Source organism: Rhamphochromis longiceps, linkage group LG17 (genome assembly GCF_057381845.1).
Source record: "Rhamphochromis longiceps isolate RC_006_pf linkage group LG17, R_longiceps_female_GT1.1, whole genome shotgun sequence".
NCBI lineage: Eukaryota > Metazoa > Chordata > Actinopteri > Cichliformes > Cichlidae > Rhamphochromis > Rhamphochromis longiceps.
The window spans coordinates 39,348,242-39,367,800 of NC_140573.1; the positions used below are offsets into that span (position 1 = coordinate 39,348,242).

Below are 19,559 nucleotides of genomic sequence, written 5' to 3' on the forward strand. Positions count from 1 at the left end.
GTGTATGCTGTTGACATATATGTTACGTATACCTGCACATTGGTGCTTCGTAATGCATGTTGTTAAACTATTTTTTTAGTGGAATGTGTTGTCATGGTTATTTGCAAACAGGTGTTAATCAAGAGGTGACACTAATAGCGCCTGTAACTGATGTATGCTGCAAAGAAGAAGGACAATAACAATAACTATGTTCTTATTATTTATTATTCATTCTTACAGAGAGGCTGTGTTATTCATCACTGTTTGTTTTATTCAATAATATAATGAAGATAAAAAGAAAAATATCACAATTAACATACATGTCTGTGTTTTTATACATGATCGTAAAAATACGCACTGCAGGCCTGCTAATGACCAATGAAAGGCCTGTAGGTGCTTTTTGGTAGTATTTCTTCATTTTCTTAAAGAGGCCTTGATGCAGTTCATCACCTGAATGGAAAAAGATGTTTCTGCACCCTGTAAGGTCAAAGCTGCTAGTGACCAAAGTAAGTTTTTCATACCACACTGTATACCTTTTTACAACCAGTTTCAATAAGCAACACTAACCAACCAGTCAGGGAAGACACCTTTGTTTCTGTTCTGTTTCTGTTCAGCTTCCTGGTTCATCATACAGAAAATGAAAATTTTACTTCCAACACAACTTTAATATGTTTAAAACATAAGCATCCTTGACAGAAATTGACTTTTAAGTTCATGTTTTTATTTTAGACCTCACGAGTTCAAGACATTTTGTAGCAACTTTGAAATTCTTACGCAGTCATGTGAAACTTATCAACGCTGGGATGCTGGGAAGAAGTTACAGAGCAAGTCCTCATGGCGGGGATAATGTAAGTTATTGTGCAGCATTGCATGAGACGTTATCCTACTTTATTAACTACTTTGGACAGTTCTGTGTTTGTGTTAAATTTAAGTGTAAACCTAAGTAAAGGAGTCACTTATATTGCAGTTAAATTCCACGTATTGCACATACTTTACATTGCTTCACTGTGTCCAGGCTCCTTCGACACTGCTACACCATGAAAGTCCAATCACTAGGTGTGCGTCCGTACTGCAACAGAACCAAGGTCACGAAAAGGTTACGTGAAAATCTGGTCCTTTGGGGCCCGCACAGAAGAAAATTCATGCCACTAAGTACTAAACTTCTCTCGCCTCAATCTGCTTAATTGCGAGCGCAACACAAATCAAAAAATGAACTCAAATATCCGTAAGCGAATCTGCAAACTCAGCCGCCAAACGGAACACAACACAACACAGAGAAAGGAACTATAATAAAAAATCAAAACAAAATGTTCCCCAATCCGTGACAGCCGCGGAGACAAATCCAATTATTTGTGTCTCATGTTGCAAATTTGTTCTAATGGTCGAAGTGAGAAAGTAAATAAACGCCTGCGAAGGGGAAACAAAAGAATGTGATTTCTAATTAACTTGAAAGAGAAACAGCAGGGCGACTTAGTAAACCCATCTTTCATCTGCTGCCTCAGACCACTCGTTTGTTTGTTGCACAATGTTGTCTTCAAGAGGGGCGGGAGGAAGAGCGTGTGTGGGGGGCTAACACTGCACTGCTTCCCTCCAAATGAAATGTCAACAGATTTAACAGCGCTGCGGAAGGAGCGCAGCGTTTTCCAGCGTTTTGTCAATTTTATTGTTCATTAAGCTACGCACCCCCCCACCCTCCAACCCCGTCCCCTCGCCCCTCTTCCCCCAAATCCTCTTCTTCCTCCTCCTCTCGCACTTGTTCGAGGCTTCATTTGCAGCATCTTGGCTTTGAAGATCACAAAAGGCTGAGGCAATAATTGGGTTTGTGCAATTACGACAAGCTTAATGAGAGAATTCGGGAGTTTGTCTTTGCCCCTATCTGCAACTCTCCATTAGGCCAGCGACTGTCTCTACTCTGTCGACGAAGGAGGATGTTATCGCACACAAAGATGGCGGCAGTGCATTTGTCGCACATATCACTTACAAGGCCTGGATGATGGAGAGAGGAGATATGCTAATTGACCAGCGCAGACTTGCAAATACAAACAAAAAAACAAACAGAGAGCAGAGAAAGTAAAGAGAAGAAGACAGACAGAAGGCAAGTTGAAGCGATAAACTAATCAAAGTGCTTAGAGGACATTTAGGAGACCAAGAAGACATAATATCTTTATAACACTGTAATGCAGTAGTGAGGCCTCCAATGCAAATGTAGTCAAAATAACTGATTCTGCTTTGAAAGTCCTTCAGTTTCTGCAGTCCAGAATGTCAGAACACCGAAGGATGTAGGAGATGTGATCAACAGTTAAGGTAACTGACCTTTAAGAATCATAAACCCTTAGATGACTTAATATCTCCCACACAAGTCCAGACAGCTGCCATCTTTTAGTTTGTTTGCAGGAAGTTTCATTCTGATCACTATACTGTGCACTATGTGATTTCATCAGTGGTGATAACGCATATGGGTCTATAGCTATGCAGTTGCATAGGCCAGCACTGGAGCAGTTGAGAGGCACCACCAAAGGCACAGGAGGATCAGTCCGAGTGTACACCAGCACACAGCTCATTGAAAACAAAGTGGGCCCTATGTGACCCTCAGTGTAAAATGAGTACAAGTGCAGAAGTAAAAGTGCAAGAGCACAACAAAGTAGCAGCCACGAGTAGTAGACGTAGTAGTAGACGACGATCTCGAAGGAGAAGTTCAAGTCAGATGCTGGGTGGCTATGGTTCTGGAGGTAAAGCATGTCATCTGCTAAATGGAAGCCTGGTTGCTCCAATCTGAATGCCAAAGTATCCATAGGCAAGAGTAAAGTGCCAAATAAGACCCAGTCCATTTAAGATTTTTAATTTATTGGTAGAAGCCACTGAATTTTATAATACCGCCTCCTGTAGTTTCACATCCAGCACACAGAAAACATGCAGAAATGTTTTATTTATTTTGGTTTTTTAATTTATCTGCTGTACCACTGAAGACATTCTCTGTTATGATTACGCCCATGTCTTGTCTGTCCCTGCCTTCTGTTTCTTATATTCCATTTTCATTTCTGAAATTGCACATCTTCGACTACTTTCACTTTGTTATAGTGACTCTCACCAGAGATGTGAGTGAAGGAGTTGAGGAAGAGACGGGAGTCAAGTCAACTGGCACTTAATATGAGACATCTGTCCTTTGGAGCCTCTTTTTAAAGCGATGTCAGTCAAATATTATATGTGTCACAACTGCATCATAGATTTTTTTGGTTGGAGCTCAAACAAAACACATTACTGCTGGGATTGGTTTACGGGTCACAGTCAAGAGGATGGAGAACAGAGGAGATGAGGAAGCAAATTAGAGAAGTGAGATAACCTTTTCTCTTTTGTTACTGCTTGATGTCACTTTCTGTTTAACTTGGTAGTGTTGTGTTTATTGGAGCGCTTCCTGTTTTTCTGATTCCCAGACTGTTTCCTATTAGCTACTAATGTGTCAGTTTACCCTCCACCTGCCTGCCTGCTTGTGTCTTGGAGTTGTTCCCAGTTGCTTCCCTTTTGGTTTGCTCTCATTAATTATCACCCATTCGGATCATTGATTTTTCTCTGTTATAAATACTTTGCCTGGACTTTTATTAGACTCATCCTGCTACTTCCCTGCAGGGGCATTAATTGTTTTTTTTCTCTCCATTCAAGCTCATTATAGTTTCATTTGCTACCTGCCTCCCTATTTGCTTTTTCCTTACGAGTGTAAACTGACACATACAACTGGTTCTGAAGCCTATTCATAGATTAATTCAAATATCCTAGACTAAGCCTTATGATTTTAAATGCCTTTTTTAAAGCCTAGTTATCTAAAGTAATGGACAGTGCAGAAGAGAGGAAGAGAGTGCAGACAGGGTGGAGACGAGTGTCAGGAGAAAGATGGCAACAAGAGTGAAAGGGAAGGTTTACATGATGGTAGTGAGACCTGCTATGATGTATAGTTTGGAGATGGTGGCACTAACAAAAAGCCAGGGGGCCAAGCTAGATGTGGAAGAGTTGATTTTCCCTGGGACAGACAAGACAGGACAAGAAATGAGTGCATTAAAGAGACAGCTCAGATTGATTGGTTTGGAGACAAAAAAAACCAAGACTGAGATAGTTTGGACATGTGCAGAGGAGGGATAATGGAATACTGGACAAAAGATGTTGAAAATGGAGCTGCCAAGCAAGAGGAAAAGACGAAGAGGAAGATTCATAGGGTGAGATGGAGCAAGATGATACCCTGTGAGAGAGCCAAGAGAGCTTTAGGCCTATTTAGACCTCAAGCTGCATCACATTGTGTATGGAGAATAGCTTTGATACTAAACATACACTATATTACCAAATCATTGAATTCAGGTGTTCCAATCATTCCCACAGGCGTATAAACCTTCCAGTCATGAACTGTCCTCGCTACAAAATGTTCCACAGTGGAAGTGATTGGGAATGACAGCATCTCAGCCAGAAGTGGTAGGACAAGTAAAATCACAGAAGCACATAGTGTGCAGAGGTCGCTGACTTTCTGCAGTCAGTCGCTACAGACCTCCAAACTTCATGTGGCCTTCAGACTAGCTTCATGGAATGGGCTTCCATGGCTGAGCAGCCGCATCCAAGCCTTACCTCACTAAGTGCATTGGAAAGTGATGGATGCAATGGTGTAAAGCAGAGGACTATAGACCAGTGGAGACGTGCTCCCTGGAGCGATGAATCACACTTCTCCTTCAGGCAATCTGAGTTTGGCGGCTGCCAGGAGAATGGTACTCACCTGACTGCATTGTGCAAAGTGAAGGGGGACTATGGTGTGGGGCTGTTTTTCGGGAGTTGGGCCTGACTCCTTAGTTGAAATGAACTCTTAATGCTTCAGCATTCCAAGAAATGTTGGACATTTTTTTCCAAGCTTTGTGGGAACAGTTTGGAGATGGTCCAACATGACTGTGGACAATTGCACAAAGCAAGCTCCATAAAGACATGGATGAGCCAGTTTGGGCTGAAAGAACTTGACTGGCTTGCACAGAGTCCTGACCTCAGTCTAACAGAACACTTCTGGGATGAATTAGACTGAAGACTGCAAGCCAGGCTTTCTCGCCTAACTTTAGGGGCTGAGATCAAAAATGTGCTTCTGTAAAAATGGTCAAAAGTTCCCATAAACACACTCAACCGGCTGCAAAGGGTGGGCCAACATCATGTGAAAACTAAGAATAGGATGTTACTTAAGTTCATATGTATGTGAAGGCAGACCAGCAAATACCTTTGGCTATATACTGTACGTCAGTTTGTTTCTATAACATGTAGGATGTTGAGGTCATCTGTTAAGCATGCACAGGTACATTTCAGTTGAAAACACTGTTTGAGGACAAAATGCACTGTGCTGAGAACTAACAAGGAACTAAAGTAAGGATCACACTCAAGCTCATATCGCTGCTAATAGGCTCATTGCACAGCACAATAACAGAAAGAAGGCAATACACAACAGCCTCATTAACACAAATCTAGCCTTCAGCAAAGCATATTATGAATCTCTTTAAACCTGCAGTGCTGAGTAGACTTTAAATGTGACCTGATTATAGGCCATGTACAATATTACCAAGTCATTACTCATTACTTAATGAGATATTTCACTTATCATGTACTTACAGCAAAATAATGGAATCGGTGGGTGTATGATAAATAACGACCGACGGGGGTTTGTTCAAAAAATAACAGTTTAATAGTTTTATCTCAATGACTTACATAATAACCACTCAGATAACCGTTCTGTAATGCAATTATGGAGATGCAAGATAAGTGAATATTTGGAGGGAATATTTGTTTTTAATAGGTCTTGCCTTTCATCAGCCACATTAATCATTTAATTTAGTAACATTTCCATTTATTTGCCTTTTTTCCAGCGAAACCTTTTAGTTGTTGTCTACCAAAAGTGAGTAACTAACAAGCCAGGCCTGTGACAAATTATAACACTGCTGTCATTTAGCCCAGTAAATCCAGCTCCCATCTTTTATTTTGTAGGATACTGCTCAAGTTAGAGTGTTTCGCATTACTGAAGGCTTTATTCAAAGTAATTTAATAATACTTGAGAGAAGAATCCTTGGGGTAAAAGGAGTGTAAAGAACATAAATGTTCAATCAGCTGTTACTAAGCTCGAGCAGGCATCTGTGGGAAAACAGTGTCAGCATATGTGTGGGCATCCACCTACCTGTATATCCGTGAGTTCTTTTGTGAGCCGTGATGTCACTGACTGCTTATCTCGACAGGGGATATGCAAGTTCTAAAACACACAGTTTTAATAATTTTATTGTCTCTGCAAATCAACTTGTTGTAAAATAAGTTTAGAGAAAAGGGTGAACATTAAGTGAGCAGATGGAGTTAACGCAAGAGGCCACAGGGTTCTGGTCACAGGATACCATGAGCCTCATTATTCAAAGCAATCCCTATAAGTATTAAAGTATGCTATTTTCATATTAAACCATTAATCAAATACAGATGGTGGAGCAGGCTTTTTTCCTTACATTATAATTTCTTAAAGGGAAATGTAATCACAAAATGTATATTTCTTTAAGCTGTGATTAAGCAGAATGTGACATGGCAAAACTTTTTGCAAAGTGATGCGCTGTATACTCACTGGCCACTTTATTAGATATACTTATTCAACAGCTCATCCCCACGTTGACATGCTAAAGCTCAAAGTGAGCATCAGGATGGAGGAAAAAAGGCCATTTAAGGAAATTTGCCATCATTATTGGTGCGTTTCAGAGAATGCTGATCTACTGGGATTTTTCCACACAACCAACTCTGGGGTTTACAGGAAATCATCTGAAAAAATGAAAATATCCACTGAGCCGTAGTTCTCTGGGGGTAAATGCCTTGTTGATGTCAGGGGTTGCAGGAGAATGGTCAGATTGCTTTGAGCTGGTACGAAGGCAACAGTGACAAAAACTGCTTGTTCCAACCATGATATGCAAAAGAGCATGTCGAGCCTTGAACCAGATGCTGCAGCAGCAGAAGACCACAGCAGGTGCCAGACTTATCAGTTAAGAAATTACTGGTGACCGCCCGCAGTGCTGGTCAAGTTACTTGAACATAGTAATCACATAGTGAGTAATTACTGATTTCTTTTTCAAGAAAGTAATCCAGTTACTTTGTTCAAATGAAATCAAATTAATATTCAAACCTATTTTCTGCATATTCCAGCATATAAAATAAAATAATGTTTTGTGTTTACACTCACTCTTTCAAATAGATGCAAGTAAAACACAGCAAACAATAAATAAAATCAAAGACTCAGCGGCACTAAGTCCTGTTGCTCTTAAATCTATTGTCAGCTGTTTAGCAGGAGTGGGATGGGTGGAGGTTTGTGCTGTGCCGCAGTGGTCATGTCAGTGGGGGGATCCGGGGGTTTCTCTGTGAATGTCACATTCCCGTGGCAGCGTGCTCGGTGCTTGTTCAGATTTAAAGTTTCATTTTTCACTGTCGAAAGACGTTTTCTTCCCACGCAGAGCGTACAGCAGACGTCAGTGTTTTTAGTCACTTTTTACGGAATCAAACTCAAATTAATGTAAGTACGTCCAAGCTTTAAACGCTGCATGGTCGTACTCTCTCCTGCACTCCATAATATCCACTGTTGATCTGCACACGTCTGTTGCTGCCACGGATGTCGCGCTCGGACGTCATTGTCATGAGATACTCTCACACACAAAATCACGGTTTACTGATGCAGTAACGCAGCGTGCTTATGGGAAACTAACAGTAATCTAATTACTTTTTTTGCAATAGTAATACCTTACTTTACTCATTACTTGAAAAAAGTAATCAGATTACAGTAACGTGTTACTTTTAACACATTACTGGTAGATTCACCAATGGCATCATTTTAGAAATCCTACGTTCCTTCATTCTTGAATTATCAGATTCAAAAGATTTCAGTAAACTTTTGAAAACTTGACCTCTGACCTTGAAGTCACTGAGATTCGAACTCGTTCAAGATTTTTAGTGGCTGCACCGTTGCTCCGGTCTCAAAATTATCTTGTGCAAAGCGTCCTTGGGTTTCTTGAAAACCGCCATACAAATCTAAGTTATTATAATTGTTATTATAATCACAAACTTGGGTTCCATGCCGCCCACTTGCCCGATGAGGTAACAAAAATACCCCATCAAATTTTACAGCTGAGCAGTAAAAGGGAAACTGAGGCTACAATTTGCATGGGCTAAAACAAAAACATAAAACAGAAGACTGGAAAAATGTCATTAGGTGGTAGAGTCAGAACAAAATGAAACTGTGGATCCATCCTGTCTGTGGTGTAACAGTGTGGAGGATATGTTTTAGAACATACTGAACTCCTTAGTACCAACTAAGCATCATTTAAGTACCACTGCCTACCTGAGCACTGTTGCTGACTGTCTCTTTGCCTTTATGTCCACAGTGTATCCACCAACTAATGGCTGCTTCCATCAGGATAACATTCCCTGTCACAAAACTCAAATCATGTCAAATTGGCTTCTTGAACATGACGATGAGTTCACTGTTCAACCAAGCCTCCACATTCACAGATCTCAGTGCCTTTTCGATGTGGTGATACAGGAGATTCCCATCACAGATGTGCAGCCGACAAATCTGCAACAGCTATGTTATGCTACTTGTTGAATTGTTGAATCTGTGCCAAAAAGAATTAACGCAGTTCTCAAGGTAAACCTGAAGGAAGAACTAGTAAGATGTGCCTAATAAAGTGGCTAGTGAGTGTAAGAATACCAAGTTAGCTAAACTTGCTATTTAGCCCAAGATTCCCAGGAGTCCCAGGATTTTATGATCACACTTCACTGGTGGTTATCATTAAATACTGTTAGTATATTCAACTAACATTTTTAAAACTATAGCATTTGCTGCAAAATTTGAATAAAGTGAAATATCTTTAACAAAAACACGTATCAGTATCTTTAGTGATCCACACTACAGTACATTAAGTGTATATACACTTAATGTATGATTGGATTTAATGTATATAAATTAGTTTCAGACAGGAAACATGTTGTTTGTCCCTCATGCCTACAGTACCTCTCCCAGGTAGACAATGTGTCCAATAGGGCAGATCATGCAGGCAGTCCCGCTGCCAAACATCTCTTTGACCCGCTGCTGTTTGAGAGCACAGCATAGCTGGCTCATGGTGAGGTAGCGCTCTGTCACTTTAAACTCACCCTGAAAAAAACAGAACAGCAATCTTTTGAAAATGTGTTCATGCACTGTAACCTTTGAGATATGTCATCAGCATCTGTTGTGCTGCTGTTGTTAAAAGTGTGTTCATCTGTCCATCAAACAATAGAGAGTCAGGCATGCAGCTACTGATATCAAACCAACTTCACAGATTACATGAAATTTTACACAGGAAATCTCATTTTCTTTTAAAAATATGCACATCTGGACTCTATGTGTGTCTGTTACCCATTTCCTGGTTAGTTCGAGGATGCTCCGTCGAGTAATGCCTGGGAGAATGATGCCATCCAGAGGTGGAGTTGCAAGCTCCTCCTCTATTAGAAAAAGAAAAACATTATTTGATATAATAAAAAATAAAAGAAATATGAGGTTTTTTGGCAATATTTTCTCACTGTTGTTATGGATAGACTGTATATTAAAAGATAACCTTGTACCCTTTGATGTAAAACCTGGTTTTGTGGACTGTTATGAAGCCTCAACCTAAGAGCAGTTCCACTTCCTGTTAGACCCACTGTACAAAAATGGTTGAAATTGAGCAATTTACAAAATGGACACATTAGTAAAGAAGGTTTAAAACTAGCAACAAAAACCATAAACACATCAGAAAAGTGTTTACTGAGGCAATAAATCAAGTGACTAGCAGTGTAGTTTCCTCACAGCCATCCAAAGAGCTTTAAGTTCTTTCTTTGACTAGAAAGGTCACCACTTCCTGCTTATTAGACAGACGTAGGTTTATGTCCATCGTTTCTATACAGTGCTTTAAACCTACATTATTTCTAATGACCAGCAGGGGGTGACTTTTGTGTGTAATTCTGCCATACCAAACATACGGAGCCCCTGAAAGTAGCGTCATCGTTATTAAGATACAGTCTCTGCAACTGACCAACCTCCATCCTGATTGATCCAGTGCAGGAAAATATTCATAGTTCCTGCCTCAGTTATCTGGTGGTCCTGTCCATACAGCCAGAGCACCTGCTGACACCCGTAATCATCTGCTTCGTACTGGGCAAACAGGGAGCATCCATAGTTCCTGTGGAAATCCAAAGTAAGATCATTAGGATACACCTGTAAAAAAAAGACTTGATCGTTCTGCGTGTTATACATACCCACACTGTAAAATCTTAATTACCAAATCAAACTAAGTCTTATATCAGAGTGCCATGGCTGATATCTTAGGAAATTTAAGCAAGCTTTCATGCAGTATGCATCTACCCACCCTCCCATCTTGCAGTCTCCAGTTCCTCCTTTCCAGGCCCGTGTGTATTTTGGGTCAGCCCACAGGGAGATGGCATCTGCCTCAGAGTTGAAATAAGAGCCAGCTTGACACAAGATCACATACAGCAAGGCACGGCCAGGCCGCTTTACGCCCAGAGAAGGCTGCCATAAACACATTAAGGAAATTAAATTGTTTTTCAGTTTTAGAAAACATTCGCCCCCACAAGAACGTCACCATCCTCCTCACCTCAGTGCTAATAAATGTTGGCCTTATGTACAGACTTGCTGAGTCTGATTGAGGAACCCAGTCCTGGTCAATCTCTACCAATCTCCTGATACACTCCAGCAACTCTGTCTGATCAAAGGCCTGGAGGAGTGAGACAACAAAAGACAGAGGGCGATAGCAAAAACCTATTCATCATTATTTTTCCCCAGCTCATTCGTTCATTTATTCCCACATTAAGCCCCTTTGTTTTTCTCTACATCCATCTTACAGGCAGACAAGCTCTCTTGGCAGAGTCAGCCATGCGGCTCATGTTGAGCATCGGTCGGAAGAGACGCAGTCGGCTGTCATCTCCGCGGTATACCTTGAAGCCTTCAAACAGCTATTGAGAATACAGAGAACATTGAAAATACTGAATTCTCTTTAACCCTGATGGCTTTTTAACCACACATTCAAACTGTAAACTGAAATAATGCCAACAGCTTTATTCTGTTAGTATATGCATTTATTTTACTGCAGTACAGATTAATTGTGTGCTATTGTCCATTAGTCAGAATTTTTTTGTCTTTACTCAGTACCAAATTAAAATAGGTGTTAAAAACAGCCTGGTATAACATAAATAAGAATTTGAAATGTGAATCATGCAAAGCTACTCTAGTAAAGCTTGTAAATTAAAATAAGGAGGGGTTTGGTGTACCTGAATGCCATAATGTAGTGAGGAACAGGCTGGGTGGAGGGAAAGATTTGTGAACGGCCTGATGAACGGGGCTTGCCAGCCCTCAGTCACGCTCCACTCGACAGTCAGCATGTGGTCAGTGAAGACAGTCCCGAAGTCAACCACATGTGGCTTGGTTTTTAGAGCTGGGGACAGCTGAACAGCCAGGTCAACTGCCTGGTTAAAAACACAGAGCAGAATTATTATTATTTCTTTTTTAAAATAAAGGGATGCATGAATCTGAATCCAAGCTGTGTTAACATTTACGTTTGCGATCACATTTCACCAACTGATCCACTAATCAGGGAAAAGCGCTCCCTGCAAAGTCTCATGAGCGCACTTTCTGATCATAAGCATATAATCTGCATGCTGTGGCTTTCTTTGCAATCCTCACCTCTCCTCACAGACAAATGCAGCACATTAAATCATGTTATATAGAAAATAAAGTACTCCTTGTGTCATGCTTCATTAGTGATACAAAACAACAGGACGATGCAGTATCTAGCACACAGCTGCACCATTTTTGCACTGTTCATTTTGAAGTTGACCTTTGTGACCCTGCCCACAACAACTGGTGCTCCTACCTAAATGCTGGCTCTCATTTGGCTATTAAAGTATTTTCAGTGGCTTTGAAGCATTTATGTCACGACACTGGAATGCAGGTGCCGTCATCAGTGCACCGCATCTGGAATAGCCCGATTTTGGTAACAGACATTGATTGTCTCTGAGACCCACTGTGTTCATAAACAGGCCGTGGCTATGCTTTGCTACCATGCTAGACCATATTACCCCATCCATGTTTGGCCACCAGGGGTTGTTGTAACACCAACATCGATACAAGGTAATTCAAGAACTGGACAGTTAACCTCCAGTGATATGGCTTTATAATTAAATCAGTGGGACTGGAACACACAAATGAGAACTGCATTCAAAAGCAAAGCAATATTTATCCCCCTAGAAGCTCTCTGTCTCAACTAGACCACCCAGAGGTCAAAGATCAGTGGGTTAAGTATGAAACAGAACAGCATCAAATTAACACTGACGCCTTGAATATGAGTCATCCAGTCTCTGAGTCCGTGATGTCACCAAGCTACCTCTGTGTTGCTGCAGTGACAGCAGGTTGAGAGAGATGTGAAAGATTTATCAAGAACTATGTGAAAAAAAGGAACAGTTGGGAGTGCTGTCCTTTCCTGCTGTTCAGCAAGACGGAATAATGTGATCCTTCTTTTGAAGAGACACTTCCTGCTGGCCAGCAGTCAGTTGTGTGTTGGAATTGGCCAGGATTAGATCGGCACTTTATCCACTCCCTTCTGGTGCAGACGGTTACTTGCGCCATAATCCCAGATTACAGTTCCGGTGGCTAGTGGTGAGTGACCGCAGTACGAGCACTGCGTGAAATTGATTAGAGGAGTGCAGTTATTCTGTTTTTCAATCATTCTGAACATAAATACACAAATGTGATGCACGTCTTCTCTGCAGACAAACCAAAGTATTAGCTCCTATGTCGCACACCTTCACAGAACAGCACCGGAACGCAGTGGTAGTTTTAGAATGTGACAGCATGCACCGTCCTCAGAATGAGCCATAATCCTTCTTCACTGCTATCTGCATCCAGCCAGTGTTCGGCTGGGATTAAATGGCTATAAATATGAATGTAGCTGAGTGTCTACAATGTGCAAGAAGAAGAAAGAAGGCTGCACAGGGCGTCTGACCTGGGTACTCCCACTACAAGGCAAATTGAGTCCCTTCATGTGAGGTGCCTTTCAAATATCTGACCTGTCAGAAAATAAGAGGTTTCAGGGTAGAACCAATGGAGACGCTCAGGTACCAAACATACAGGTCAAACTGCAACACATAACTCCAACTTTACATTTCTTTCAATGGAAGTGAAAGTTGGCAGACATCTCCAAGCCCGGGCCAGTGTGCGTCTGCACATGTCCACCCTAATCTCTACCTGAGCCTGCTATCTACTGCTCAGGTGGTCAGGGTCAGAAAACAAGCAAAGCCCCAGCTACTTAGCGTGAGCTGGGAAAGTGGATTCTGCTGAGCAGGCTGCACTTGTGACAAGAACCAGAATGCACTACATATCCCCCCCCCCTCCCTCCTCTTTCTCCCTTCTCTAAAAATGGCAGCATCATCAAAAGAAAAGGCTTACTCGGGTTGACAACAAATGGACTTCTTTAAGTGCTGGGATTTGTTGGGATTCGTTTTTCAAGTGTTCGTCGTCACAATATGAACGCCGGTTCATGACTGACTCTCAAGGCCTTTCGGCGCTGCCCTTGGCAACATGAAGAAAAGCAGCGGAACCGGAGTATCTACTCTGTAGGGGAACGGGGAAGATTTTTAGGTGCTGAGAAGCCGAGGAATCACCAAGATGCTACACCTGGAGCTGCTACTGAGGGTAGGTGTCTTTAAGACATTGATAGAATTCAGACACATGAATTTGATTCATTACCTTGAAGCTCTGAGTACTGTCGTCAGCCATTCGGGTGGTGGCTTGGTCGCAGATGCGTCCCTGAAAACAGTGACAACAATCTAAACAATATCAAGATGGCAATAAAAATCAACAGCATACAAATGTGTCTGGATTGTACAAGTTTTTATTCATATAACCTGGGAAAGTTGCTTTAGTCAGGGGGAGCAATAAACCCCCTTTCACATTACTAATTAAAGTGGCTTGTTTTGATATATAATGTACTGGACTCTTATTTCTACTGAACAACATCATCAGAGCTGCTGACTGTGTGAGTTTGTGTTATACTGTATATTGCGACATTTCTCTTTAAAATAATTAGCTGAGTGTGAAATGCTGATATTGTCACTGCAACTCTTTGTGTTTGTCACACTTGGTTAAGAGGTGGGATTACAGGAAATAGAGATGAGATAGGAAATGTGCTTACTACCAGATTAAAGAACAAACATGGTCACTGACATTTAACAGTGCTTTAATAGTGATACGTTACCTTGAGAGAGGAGACGTCACACCTGAGGTCGCTGTGATGGCAGTGAAGCCGGCACTAGACCTCCAAGTTGTACTTGTTAAACCGCTTACACTTAATCTCTCGAATTGAAACCAGTCCCATAACTGAGTTGTACTGGCAACAAAAATCAAATGAACCCACCTTGTGTTACAGGCAGGAAATAAGTCTCTTTCTCTCTTTCTATTCTCTTTATTTGACCTGTTCTATTTTATTGTATTGGTAATGGAAATAAGGTTATAGGACTGTGTCTGAGTGTGGAGGGGAGTAGGCTTGTGGGACACAATTAAAGGAATGACTATAAAGCGAGACTAACGTACTGTTAGCCTGCTACACTGAGTGCTGTGTCCCCTTGAAACCACAGGGAGGGGGTGCTGACTCACTTTTTAGAGTCAGAAACACCCACCGACGTTTTAACTCCTTCTGCCTCGAGCTTCCAACTACCTGTGCGCGTGCTCAGCTTGAGCATCTGGACAGTTGGCCAAACATTTTGTGGCGGATTCGATCATACGAGATTAAAAAGGTAACAAATATCTGCATATGTATGAATATTGAACAAGGATATTTAAAGAGGTTTGCATGTGCATGACTGACTTTAAATGTTCCTATAGCACAGTTTTTTTTACGTAGATATGCGTACAATTAGTAGCTCGTTCTATAGATTTAGTATAATTAAATGACGCCCACTTTTAAACTTAAATGAAACGGGGTGTATTAAAAGAACAAAACAAACAAACCTGAAAGCTTTGCTAAAAACACACACAGAGACAAAAAAAACCGCTTTTGTGTATTTTTTTTTAATCTCAAGCTAACTCTGGAATTAATTGGCTCGTTCTCACACCTGTGCGCCAAAGTAGGTGAATCATCGAATCTGAACACATTTGTTTGAATCTGTTAGCATCATGAGATGCTACCGTTTTACAGCCTTGTAGACTGGTTGGTATATAACACTGTATATCCTCCTGTTACATTCATGTCTTATTAAACTATTTGGGCTTTTAGTTAATTTTAATAGATTACTCTTTCCTTTTAAAAGATATCTTCCTGCTTATTTACCCTTCCTAACACTGAACCTCTAAATATTTGGATAACTTGAATGATCACATAGCTCATTTTTGTTATTTGGTTCCTCCAAAAAACAAGAAAAAAAATCCCCAGTCGTTCTTATATAACACTATTCACGCTGTAGTTCTATTTGCCCATTATCTGCTTCTAACCTTGGAGTTAGTCCAACCAAAGATAAGCTGTCATATACGTGGTGAATGTGCTATTTATCCAGTGCTTCATGGTGTTATGCTGCTCAGTGTTTGTGGTTTCCCTGCTGAAAAACCTGTTTGATATTGCAAGGTTCTATTTTAATTCATTTTTATCAAAACGGTACTTTCTTGTCCTTTTTTCAGACTTCAGCCTCTCCTCTAGCCAGGAAACCAACATCACACCCTCGCCATCAGCAGCATGGACTATTGCACACCTCAGCCGTCGCGCCGGCACAATCCCGTGGACAGCATCTGCCGCAAACTGCAGACGATTCAGTGGCGCGGTGACCGAGAGCCCAATTCACCTTTCCAGATTCCCAAACTGTCCTCCAACAGTTACGACAGCCCTCAGTGTGGCCTCAGGCACAACTTGGAAGCCATCCTGAAGAAAGGGACCCTCCATAGAGACGACAGGGAGAAGGAGAAAACGAGAGAGATGGGGATGCCGAGCAGAGCAGCTTCCCAGCATTCCTCTGTCCTTCTGACCACACCTTCCACTCCTACATGCAACCGCTCCACACCAGCTAATGTCACATACACTATCACTAGTACTTTGGGGGAGCGGCGATGTGCTGATGGAAGTGATTTAAGACAAGTTAAAACGTGGCAGGGGTATTGTTCGACCCCCACGGGCCAGTCCAAGGACTCCCCTTACTTTACATTCACACGAGGACCTCAGTCAGCACAGCCTGATAGCGAGAGGCCGAGCAGGAGCCCACCTTTGTCTCGTAACTTCACCCAAAGTCGCAGCACCCTCTCCTACAACGTCAACTTCAGTTCTGCAGACAATACAAACCCTGCTGAGTGTGAGCTACCCTACCCAGCTCTGGTTGTGAAAAGACTGTCTATGGGAGATGGAGGTAGGGTGCAGAAGTAGCTTCACTGATCATTAAAACTGTCAGTTGACAAAAATTATCTTTGCACAAAAACTGTTACATCAGCAATAGATCCTCGAAAATGATTGTAGTCACGAAGCTGTGGATTAGAAAAGCATGGAGATGTCAAACTGCAGATTTACTTCTGAATTAAAAGTCTGAATTAAAACCGCTTGTGAACAAACGACCTCAGCAAGGCATGCTTACCAATCGAGCAAAGCAGACTGCCCCAGGGCTTCAGAAGCCTTGCCATGCTTCAGGTATAATATAATAGTTGTGGACTCCTATTGTGCAGGATACACAATGGGGGCAAATGTTAAACTGGATTCTGATTTATTAACCCATCTTTAAAAATAGGTTAAAATATGCAGTACAGTGTTTACAGTACATTAACATTACCTAATCCTTAGTTTCAAAGTAAGCATAAAAAAAGTGATTTTTAAGTGGCAGGCATCAACATGAAAGCTTCAGTGCAAAAATATGTCTTAGAGCCGAGGCTGGCTTTGTTACTCAAAGCGGTACCTCTAGAGGTTAATGTGTTTTACTTCACAATGCCCTCTTTATGCCATCACAGACAGGGTTTGAACAACTAGCACTTTGGAAGTGTGTAATGTTATGTACTGGAGCATCTCTACCTTGTCCTCTGCTGGCACAGTGCTTTTTGTCAGAGAAGGAGCACTCTGGATTTTCCTGCCCAGCATTGGTCCTCTGCAGTCGGGATGAACAGCAGGAGTGACTACAAGAAAATCATGAACTATTTCTTTAAGTCCTTGTCTTGAGGAGGGTGTCACTGTTTTTGTTTGGACTTTCTTCCTCCGCACTGGAACTAAATCAATCAGTAAATCTTGCCACATATCAAACATCGGGCCAGTTAGAATTCCTGGATGGAAGCGGCTGTAAGAGTGAGAGGAAAGAGTGGCAGAAATTTGGCCCAAGAGCTTTTGTTTAGTCACTGGTGCTGGTTCAGAACTAGTTTTCAGACAGAAACTATGTAACATTTTCAGATTTTTGCTTCCAGATGGTTTAATTTAAATTCAAGACTGTAGATTATTAATTAAAAGCAATAATTACTAGCTGTAGTTCTGAAGTGACTTTCCTTTTGTGACTCTGTAATGGATAATGTTTCCTCGTTATACTGTCACACACTCCGTGCTGTGCCTGCAGGAAAATGTATCATGTGCTTTCTTTGCTACACAGCTGAATATTCTCTGTGTTTGGTGTGTTTTTCTTCAGGGCCTTCAGTTGCCTCCGAAAAAGGGAAGGAGAATATGGCTGAAATCAGTCTTATCTGTGAAGAGAATCTGCTCGACACCATCTTCCATGCTTGTGATACCCAGCGCAGAGGTACGGCCGTATGTGCTCGCACAGTAATCAGTCAGTCAGGCACTAGCCATTAGCTCAATACAGAAGCCTAACAATGAATTTTAAGTCGCTACTTAGCGTAGTGCAACAGTGCCTCTTTTGTACAGACTGCAGAAGTCATTTCTTCAGCTTAAAACATTTGCATAGTATCAGTCCTCTCTGCGCCTTCCTCTTGTGCCTGCTTTTGCTCACAGCCACTCTCACATCTCAGAATGTGAAAATGTTTCTTCTGCTTTTTTACAGAAGCTTCTGTGTTTTCTGACATGTTAGTGATTTTCTGCTGTGACTCATGGTGCTGCATGGATGGCATATTAATAGACAGAGAGAGGGGTTTTTGTTTTTTGCCTCTTTCTTCTGTTTATAAAACCATTTTTAAACAGTTAGACAAACCTAAAAAATATCTTTTTTTTTATAACCACCAAATCTGATTAAATCCAAGGTTGCAGTCTCTTCTTGTGTTCGGGCTACTCAGGTGATTTTCAGAAAAATGGTGCGCAGAGCTTTTTTCTGATTACTGTCTGAAGCTTGTTGAGTAAAGTCGGCACTGAGAAATGTGTGAAACCAACCACCAAAAAGTTAACTGTGGCTCAGTCACTATGGTTACTGCTTTTGCTGCCTACACCTATAACCACAATCTGTCACAATGTATCTGGGGGTGTTTAACTGTGCAAAGAAAGAAAATCTCAACTTGAAATGAACAAGAATATAAAAAGTGTCTTCAGCTTTATGATCAGATAAAGTTCTTTTATATCTTGAACATCAAAGTGTATCTAACGGGTCTTTTTTCTCCCCCCTATTATTTTTCTAGGGAAAGTGTATGTGTCCCATATTGTGGACTATCTGCGTCACACCACCAGTCGCAGCTCTGAAGATAGCGGATTGGAGGAACTTTGCAACATGCTGGATCCAGAACACAAAGACGTGTCAATTGATCTGGACACATACCATGCTGTCATGAGAGAGTGGATCGATGACTGCCGCAACAATGGGTACTAGAAAATGTTACAGTTATATTTCAGAAATATGTATGTCGAAAGCTTTTCAGTTTAAAAAGGAAAAAAAAAGCTAAGGATTTGTTAGGTCTGCAATTTTATGGTGAAACCAATCAGACATTGTGAGATTTGCAGTATGAATGTGAACATCCTGGAGCATCTGATAAGGTGTCCTAATGGCAGTAGGCTTCACATCTACTTGATGCTTAATATTTCCATATATAAAAAAGAAATCACCTTTAAGGCATTCTTGTAGGATGAGCTAAACTAAATATCCACTCACAAGTGGATTTCAGAAAAAAATATTTAGTTTGTTTTAGGTGAAGCCATGGAAAATTAACGTTTTGCATCTTAGTCTGATGTGTGGGCTGGTTAAAGTGACATTGCATGAAGTGAGAGTAACTGCTGCATGACGTATCTTTTTACTGGTGCGTCTTGTTACTGAGTAGAAAAGAAGGGTGTCTTCATCATCATCATCTGACAACGAAGGTTGCTTAGATATAGATAGAGAATCTATCGATCTAGTTGCCTGCTTATAATATTAATATTGACTGTGTGCCAGTCGGAGAGCTCTCTCTAAAATGCTGTCAGTATGTTTGTGGATAAAGTAAAGAGTAGTTAGTGCCTTCCAAATTCTGGCGAAGATCATAAAACTACCTTATCTTAATGTGTTGTCCTCTCTGGTTTATCTCAGGGAACGGCCAACAGAAGATGACATCACCCAGGAATCAGTAAAACTCAGAGACAGCCTGTGTGGTGAATTTCCATATGATCACA

The 19,559-nt window shown here is 41.2% G+C and overlaps 2 protein-coding genes across 2 annotated transcripts in view; one reads left to right on the top strand and one right to left on the bottom strand.

Annotated features, from left to right (window-relative positions):
• Positions 1-1,009: 1,009 nt before the first annotated feature.
• On the bottom strand, positions 1,010-13,804 carry bcat1 (branched chain amino-acid transaminase 1, cytosolic). Its single transcript, XM_085387074.1, has 10 exons — positions 13,775-13,804; positions 11,302-11,496; positions 10,876-10,986; positions 10,629-10,748; positions 10,383-10,543; positions 10,054-10,196; positions 9,395-9,480; positions 9,011-9,151; positions 6,158-6,229; positions 1,010-1,048 (listed from the first exon to the last, which is right to left on the bottom strand). Exons 1-10 carry the CDS (start codon positions 13,802-13,804, stop codon positions 1,010-1,012), a joined length of 1,098 nt encoding a protein of 365 aa, XP_085243200.1.
• A 952-nt stretch (positions 13,805-14,756) lies between these two features.
• irag2 (inositol 1,4,5-triphosphate receptor associated 2) overlaps positions 14,757-19,559 on the top strand; it is a 28,299-nt gene continuing 23,496 nt past the window's right edge. Inside the window, exons 1-5 of the mRNA XM_085386804.1 lie at positions 14,757-14,820; positions 15,698-16,413; positions 17,662-17,772; positions 18,599-18,779; positions 19,477-19,538. Of these exons, the coding sequence (XP_085242930.1) occupies positions 15,753-16,413; positions 17,662-17,772; positions 18,599-18,779; positions 19,477-19,538 (1,015 nt within the window). The 5' untranslated portion in view covers positions 14,757-14,820; positions 15,698-15,752. The remainder of the gene's footprint in view (positions 14,821-15,697; positions 16,414-17,661; positions 17,773-18,598; positions 18,780-19,476; positions 19,539-19,559) is intronic.